This window comes from Brassica oleracea, chromosome C2, assembly GCF_000695525.1.
Source record: "Brassica oleracea var. oleracea cultivar TO1000 chromosome C2, BOL, whole genome shotgun sequence".
Classification (NCBI taxonomy): domain Eukaryota; kingdom Viridiplantae; phylum Streptophyta; class Magnoliopsida; order Brassicales; family Brassicaceae; genus Brassica; species Brassica oleracea.
Window position 1 is genome coordinate 16,608,383 of NC_027749.1, and position 7,524 is coordinate 16,615,906.

Sequence of the window (7,524 nt, forward strand, 5' to 3'; positions counted from 1 at the left end):
GGTACTCAAGAGATTTAATATGGACCAGTCTCACCCATTATCTAGTACATGAGTGTGAGATCACTTGTTTTGGACACTGATCCATTCAGTCCAAAAGTGGACGATAAAGAAGTCCATTTAGTCCTAAGATGAACAATGCAAAAGTCTTGTTTTAGACACTGATCTGATTGGTCCATAAGAAGGACGATGAAGAAGCCATTGATTTTGATTTATTTTATACTAACCAGCCCGAAGAGGGGTTATTTGGTTTTGTTGATTTGTTTTCAGACAGATTATGTTTTACATATGGTGGTACACGCATATCACATCAACATCATCCAAGATTTCGTGTGTGTGTATTTGAGGTCGATGACTCAATATGTTCGATTAGACTGTGGCATGGCCGATGGTAAAAAAGAACCAACTATCATGTTCGAGGACGAAGCATATTCTGCCCAAGATCTTCATCACCCACGAATTGCAGAAAATTGGAGAGGTCCAAGAGACCTTTAGTAATTTCCAAATCAGGGGGAGTAATGTGTGTTGTACTCTTTTTCCTTCACCATGGTTTTGTCTCAACTAGGTTTTCCTGGTAAGGTTTTAATGAGGCAACATTAAAGCACATTACAAGCTCTAAATGGTTATGGCATCCAAGAGGGAGTGTTATGAACCAGATTGTGGATGACTCATAACCAAGAGATTATACCTTTAGCGGCCCAAGAAAGAGAGAGTCGGCCAGTTTTTTTTTTTTTATGTCTTTATGTTTTCATTTTTTCTAGTTGGATTATGATTTGTACTCTTTCCATTTATATATGACGGTTTAATCTCCTATATAATGAACCTCTATGTTACGAATGAAGATAGAATTTTCTATTATTTTTATAATATTTCTGCGTAACTTACTCACGTATTAATTACCTAATTGACTTCACCATCCATGTATATTTACTTAATTTTGAGTTAATTGTTTTAATTATGAAAAAAAAACAATATTACTATGCGAGTAAAATTATATCATTAACTCTGTTTCTACCGTTTAAGTATTCAAAAAGACAGATTTGTTAAGGACTTCTTTCAAGTTTCAAATCTAAAGTAGATCAAGCTAATGTATCCTTGAATATCTTTTTAGAAAAAAATGGTTATTTCTTATTTCTCATATTTTGCTTGCTGTTATTTTTACTTTTAATTTCTCATTTGTTCAAATTTTTTCCTAACTCAATTATGCCAGTCAAACAGTTGTAATTTGTAGTTCTTAAAAAAATAAGGGAATGAAACTACGAATATTTTGAAACAAACAATAATCTTTAAAAAATTATTATCTTACATATCTAATATATATAATTTATTTAAATATTTGTATTATTTGTGTAATACATTTTAAAAAGAATTCTAACTCGGCCATTCTTGAAATTATACGTATATATATATATATATATATATATGTGTGTGTTTGTGTTCGGTTACAAAATTTGCAATATACAAGTTGGTTTTTTTCTTTGAAACAACAATATACAAGTTGTTTTGTTATCACAATTTGAAGTGATTTGAACGTTTGAAATCAACTTTTTTTTCGTATTTGACCGAGCCAAAACCCTAAAGGCGTCCATTGACTTTACCACTGACTTTTTCCGCCCCACATTTTGTAGCCGTTGCTCACTCTTTCACAATATACGTTTACACACTAATAAGCACAGGAGAAGAAGAAGAACAAACGGCGACTCTTTCTTCTGCCATGGAAACTAGACTAAGCACCCCTTTCTCGGTCCCAAAGCTGCCGTCTTTGAAGAGAAAGAGACCTCCCCAGATAGAAATCCCCAATATCCTCCAAGAAATTCAATCTGATGACCTCAGATTCAGAGACTCTGCTCACCAAAACGACGCCGTGTGCTCCGGAGGAAACGGGTTCGGCGTTGTCTCCAGAAAGGGGAAGAAGAAGTTCATGGAAGACAGTCACAGAGTTGCTCCTTGTTCTGTCGGAAGCTCAGACACGGTAATGTTTTCTTTCACTTTGAATTTACTTGTAGGAGATGTTTGGGTTGATGGGTTTTGGTGGGCAGAGCTTCTTTGGAGTTTATGATGGCCATGGAGGTTGTAAAGCTGCAGACTTTGTAGCTGAGAATCTGCACAAGAATGTTCTTGAGATGCTGAAGGATTGCAAGGAGAAAGAAGAAGCCTTTAAAGCTGCTTATTTGAGGACTGATCGTGATTTCCTGGAAGAGGTATGAGTAATGACTTGTAAAACTACAATCTACTTGAACTTAGAGGTAACAAGTTAACAACAAATGTAGGGTGTAGTGAGTGGTGCCTGCTGTGTTACAGCTTTGATACAAAACCAGGAGATGATTGTCTCGAATTTGGGAGATTGTAGAGCTGTTCTTTGTCGTGGAGGAGTAGCTGAGGCTCTTACAACTGATCACAGAGCTGGAAGAGACGATGAACGCAAAAGAATCGAGAATCAGGTAAGTTTTGTGAAGAAGTTTGGTTTGAGAGAGTAGATTTGATGTCTTTTTTTGCTTCTACAGGGAGGTTATTTGGAGTTCCATCGAGGGGCCTGGCGAGTTCATGGAATACTAGCTATCTCCAGAAGCATTGGGGATGCACATTTAAAGAAATGGGTGGTTGCTGAACCGGAGACACGAATACTCGATTTGGAACAAGATATGGAGTTTCTTGTCTTAGCTTCTGATGGACTCTGGGATGTGGTTAGTAACCAAGAAGCAGTTGACACTGTACTGAGCGTTCTAGCTCAGAGAAAGACACCTAGAGAAACCGAGGACGAGGGTTTGTTCAAGGGGCTGGTCAATGTAAGTCCATCTTCAAAACTTCGGCGAGTTTCGCTTGTAAAGCAAAGAAAGGAGTTGTTGCCAGCTCAATCTCCCAAGTGTGCAAAACCTTACCACTCAGAGAATGAATCACCCTCCTACCATGAAATGGGGAGTCCACCTTCGAAGGCACGGAAGATCACCGCCTTGAAGCGAATAAAGATGAAGGCTGAGTCTTCTTGGGCCAAGGCGGCTTCCAAAGAGCTTGTGAACCTTGCCGTGAGTAGAGGTAGTATGGATGATATCACAGTGGTGATTGTTGATCTCAACCACTATAAATGCTGAAAAGCCTCATCATCACCCTTAACATACCTATGCTTTGTATTCTATGTTGTTTCATATCCTTTGATTATTATGTAAATGCTTGTTGACTATTATGAACCTATCTCACCAAAAATCTTATTACCAATCTTAAAAGTTCAAATCAACGACGGCCAACAAAAACATAGGAGTCTCAGTTTTTTTTACACACAAATTGTCCTTAAGACACTATAAAAATAACTCATAGAAATTTTAGAAAAGCTTCACTCTTCTTGTTCTTGTCACTGCTTGTGACAGGCCATGCTCAGCCCAGCTGCGATCTTACCGAATATAATTTTATTAGCAGCCTGAGTGAGGTGTATACCGTCCCACACGATAGCCTTGTCAGGCTCATCGCACGATTTTCCAATTAAAACCTCTTTGCCATCCACAATAATCTTCTTCCCACACCCAGTCTTCCTGTTGTAATTGTATTTCCCTCCATAGCCACAACAAGAGACCAACGACTTACTGAACCCATGTTCCTGTGCGTGAGCGAACAACTCGTATTTGATAGAGTATACATCTACGTAAGTAATGGCAGCTTCAGACAAAGAAGCTCTAAGCTCGGTCACGGCTTGTGACAAGCCGTCGTTGAACTGTTGAGCCAAATGATTCAAGGGAGAGGCACATCCGTGTGCGTCAAAGTCTGATTCATGGAGCGGAAACCACTCGATCACATAAGCTAAACAACCGATGGGTCCTGTGTTGTGAATCCAGAAGTATCTCCCTCCTTCTTTGTATATATTCTGTCACAAGAAAATACACACGGTTATGATAAATGACCTTGAAGCAAGACCATTCATTGGAACAGAGTATAAAACAGAGAGGCCGACCGACCGTGACAGCAGTCTTGAACTGGCTGATGAGCTCAGGAACATCGGTGGTTCCAATTTCTTTTACGGTCTTTTTTGCGAAGTAACCAGCAGTGAGATCGTTTTGTCCGATGTCAATAGTGTACAACGCCTTGGAGAAACTGTTAGCTTCAGGCAGCATTGTCGTATATATTCCTCCTGTGACATTTTGACGTGGTGATGAATAATAAAACAAATTTTCACACTTTTTATAACACCATGTACAATGGTTCTATTATTAAACACCTTTCTTTTTGTTTTTTTACATTACACATCACTTTCTCTTTAATCCACATCATCCTTCAACACTCATTTATTTTTCAAAGCATACAATGGTTTTTGTTTTTAAAAATTCAACATCCCATAATTTTTGTTTCAAATTTTTTTATGTTTTTATAAAAAAATAAATCATTAACAAATTAATCTGAATAACACAATTAGTTTTCCTGATCAAAAAAAATATTTATAATTTTCAGTTTTAGTTATAAAATTTTGTTTTGATATATTTTTTTATTTATATAAATAAGAGTTTATTAGGAAATAATATCAAAATTAGAGTAAAATTATTTATGTATCCAAATTAAATAAACCAAATCTCTATTTGTAGAGAACAAAAAATGATGAATTTTGATATAAATTATTTTATAAAAAAAAGTATTAACTACAAAATAACCAATTAGAAATTCCCTGTTCTATGGACTTTATATTTATTTTCTAAGAAAGAAACAAAATCTCAGATCTTTACTCGCTAGTTAGGATCGTGCAATTCAAAGATGTAATCTGATTGGTTTATGTCTTTAATGTGGGTCTCTCTTTCTTGTTTTACAACCCGTTCAATCTTTTCAACTAAGTTTCTTGTTTCAACACCTTCATTGTATGCTTTCAGTAGTTGAATAATTTTTTCAATTACCCCAATGTAAGTAGTCTAATATGAAAACTCTATTTTTGACCATCCGAACCTTTTAATTAGTTTATTTGGTTTAGGTTGTATTCGGATACTCGGTTTGGTTTAATTTTGATTTTTCTGGTTTCAGAATTTAAAAAATTAAATTACATTCGGATATTTATGCATACAATATCTGATTGGTGTGGAGTTTTGTTGATTCGAATCGGATTTGCAGACTTATTATCTAAAAATATTTTAAAATCTAAAATTACCTTATATCAACCATACGTGATTCACCCTTGAACTATACGTCACAACATCAAACATATCATGATATACCAAAACCTTATGTACGAACAAAAATCATACATAATAAAACGTAAACAAATTACAATTAACAACTAGCAGTTGGTAAACACAAGAAACATTATTTAAACTATTTTTAAAGAACATTGTTTAAATTTCAAAAGCGAACATATTTATTATTGAACTTCAAATGCAATTGTCAAAACATAAAAACATCAATATTGAATAAATACCAATATATATATTAAATACGTATTTGAGTTAATTATTCATGTAATAGATAAATATTTTAAGTACTCAATAATATCTTAGTGTATTTTGGATATATATTAGGGACTGGGATCGGATTTGGTACAAATTCTTTTTGGAATTTTGAAATTTTTAGAATTTTTCGGATATCCATTTGGCTTCGGGTAAAACCCATAATCCAAAATACCGTAGAACAAATTCATTCGATATTATACCAGATTTGGATTGGTTTGGGTTCAATTTTTATCGGGTTAGGTTCAGTTCGAATTTTCGGACTCAGTTTATTTGTTCAACCCTACTAGTTACTTATTATGTTTATATACTAGTTTTAGATACTCATTATGATATTTGAATCTTTACGTTTCAGAGTAAAACCTAAAATCTGAAATAGTGTAGAACAAGATTCTTTTGGATATTTTTGTCATTCAGTTTGGATTCATATATTTGGTTTGGTTCGTTCAAATTTTAGGTTCTGGTTTGTTTGCCCTTGCCCACCCTCTTTTTCTTTTGGTCAACACCCACCCTCTAATTCATATTCGACGATATACTATGTAACTCATGTAACATATCAGTTAAACACGTTATTTCGATATTATCTCACAGATACAATGAGGGAGTGAGAGGGTCGTACCGCGACTGCGAACTATTTGGGATCTGTTGTGGAAGTTGGAGAATTGTACGGCCTGAACATCGAGTGAAAATGGACTGTATCCAGTTCGACGAAAAGTGGTGTTGACAGCTCTGATGGGAGATCCCGCCGTGGCGAAGTTAGCGCCATGGCTGAAGTTTGAACCGACCGAGTCTAGGAACGGACTTAGATACGGTAATCCAAAACTCTCCGCTGCGTCATAAAAAGAAAAACAAATAATCACTATAACGCTAACGCAAAGAAATGAAGTTTGATAAGAGTATAATTTAGTTAACATTACCTATGAAGTCAATGACGAGGCGACCGTCACAGTACCTCCCGGCGGGTGAGCCGGGGAAGGTAATTCCGTGAGGAGGACCAGCCTGGCCAAAAGCGGCAGAGAGACCGCCGGTGTCGGAGTTAGAGTCGCCGAAGTTGAAGATTGCTGGGAAATGGCATTGAGCATGGGCTGATGATAGTGAAAGTAACGAGAGAGCAAACAATGAAGATATGATTGACTTCATATTGGTAATGAAGAAGAATAACGGGTAAAGGGTAATGAAGGATGCTAAGAAAGGTAAGATAAGATAGCTTCAAGCATCCAACTCAGTCAGAGGACTTTATCCTCTAAAAGAAATAATAGAGTTTTTTTTTTGAAATGACAAATAATAGAGTTGGAGATACAAACAAAAAAAATATATGAAATTTGAAAAAAACATACTGCCCCACCAAAGAGAAAATGAAAGTTGGGAAACAGATTAATGATGACCCTGATATGCGCTAATGGTAAACGAGATAAAAAAACTATCTTCTGCTGCTAGTAAATTCATATCCTTTTATGTATGAAACCGGGTTAATACAAAACTGATGGTGGTCAAAAGTCACCTTAATGCTTTCTTACCATAAAGGTGTTTCATCAATGCAGACACAAATGTATTCGCTAACACCATTTGGAGCAGAACTCATGTCGGAGAACATGTTTGAAGACAATATGACATGGAACTTTGTGACGGGTTAAACAGTAGCTCCAGAAAGTTATAGGGATGCATGATCAGGGTTATATCACCTCTCATATCCATACAGCCCTAGTAGCTGGTGGTACTATTGTAGAGCTCTGGATCCCTACCTTCATGGCAGCAGTATCTGAAGCCAATGAAATCGTAGATTTCAGTTTTGTCTCTTAGCCTCGATTGTTTTGCTTGCCTTTGTGTAGTGAAGCCAATGTATAAAGTCTATTTTTGTGATTTAGTAGTGATCCAGTGTGTAATAACAACTTAATATGTACATAACCCAAAGAGTCAAATATACATATATGTATGTATTAACAAATAGAAGCACCATCTTTAGTCTGTTTTGCCAGACACAATTTGTAGATGTTGAATGTGAAAACTGAAGGCTAATGGTACTTGCTTCTCGTGTATAGACGTATAGTGCATGCCTGTGTTTCGTATTTGAATGGAAAATACACGTATTACTTGTTACAAATTTTTATTTTATTTA

The 7,524-nt window shown here is 35.8% G+C and overlaps 2 protein-coding genes across 3 annotated transcripts; one reads left to right on the forward strand and one right to left on the reverse strand.

The window, feature by feature from the left end:
- Window positions 1-1,575: 1,575 nt before the first annotated feature.
- On the forward strand, window positions 1,576-3,257 carry LOC106327402 (probable protein phosphatase 2C 14). 2 transcript variants are annotated; one of them, XM_013765547.1, is made up of 5 exons: window positions 1,576-1,969; window positions 2,037-2,198; window positions 2,268-2,438; window positions 2,502-3,115; window positions 3,162-3,257. In XM_013765547.1, exons 1-4 carry the CDS (start codon window positions 1,712-1,714, stop codon window positions 3,084-3,086), a joined length of 1,176 nt encoding a protein of 391 aa, XP_013621001.1. In that variant the 5' UTR covers window positions 1,576-1,711; the 3' UTR covers window positions 3,087-3,115; window positions 3,162-3,257. The 2 variants fall into 2 exon arrangements, with proteins under 2 accessions (XP_013621001.1, XP_013621000.1); XM_013765546.1 differs by having other exon boundaries at window positions 2,502-3,222.
- On the reverse strand, window positions 3,185-6,695 carry LOC106327403 (alpha-L-fucosidase 3-like). Its single transcript, XM_013765549.1, has 4 exons — window positions 6,326-6,695; window positions 6,028-6,237; window positions 3,942-4,114; window positions 3,185-3,850 (listed from the first exon to the last, which is right to left on the reverse strand). The coding sequence occupies exons 1-4, from the start codon at window positions 6,546-6,548 to the stop codon at window positions 3,344-3,346; spliced, it is 1,113 nt and encodes a 370-aa protein (XP_013621003.1). The 5' UTR covers window positions 6,549-6,695; the 3' UTR covers window positions 3,185-3,343.
- Window positions 6,696-7,524: the final 829 nt, after the last annotated feature.

What these genes read in the sequence shown, in the direction of transcription:
- LOC106327402 (XM_013765547.1), top strand. Translation starts at nt 1,712, where the DNA reads ATGGAAACTAGACTAAGCACCCCTTTCTCGGTCCCAAAGCTGCCGTCT. An exon ending in CTGTCGGAAGCTCAGACACG is followed by an intron (nt 1,970 to 2,036) that starts GTAATGTTTTCT and finishes TTTGGTGGGCAG; the next exon opens with AGCTTCTTTGGAGTTTATGA. An exon ending in ATCGTGATTTCCTGGAAGAG is followed by an intron (nt 2,199 to 2,267) that starts GTATGAGTAATG and finishes CAACAAATGTAG; the next exon opens with GGTGTAGTGAGTGGTGCCTG.
- LOC106327403 (XM_013765549.1), bottom strand. Translation starts at nt 6,548, where the DNA reads ATGAAGTCAATCATATCTTCATTGTTTGCTCTCTCGTTACTTTCACTA. An exon ending in CCTCGTCATTGACTTCATAG is followed by an intron (nt 6,238 to 6,325) that starts GTAATGTTAACT and finishes TTTATGACGCAG; the next exon opens with CGGAGAGTTTTGGATTACCG. An exon ending in AGTTCAAGACTGCTGTCACG is followed by an intron (nt 3,851 to 3,941) that starts GTCGGTCGGCCT and finishes TTCTTGTGACAG; the next exon opens with AATATATACAAAGAAGGAGG.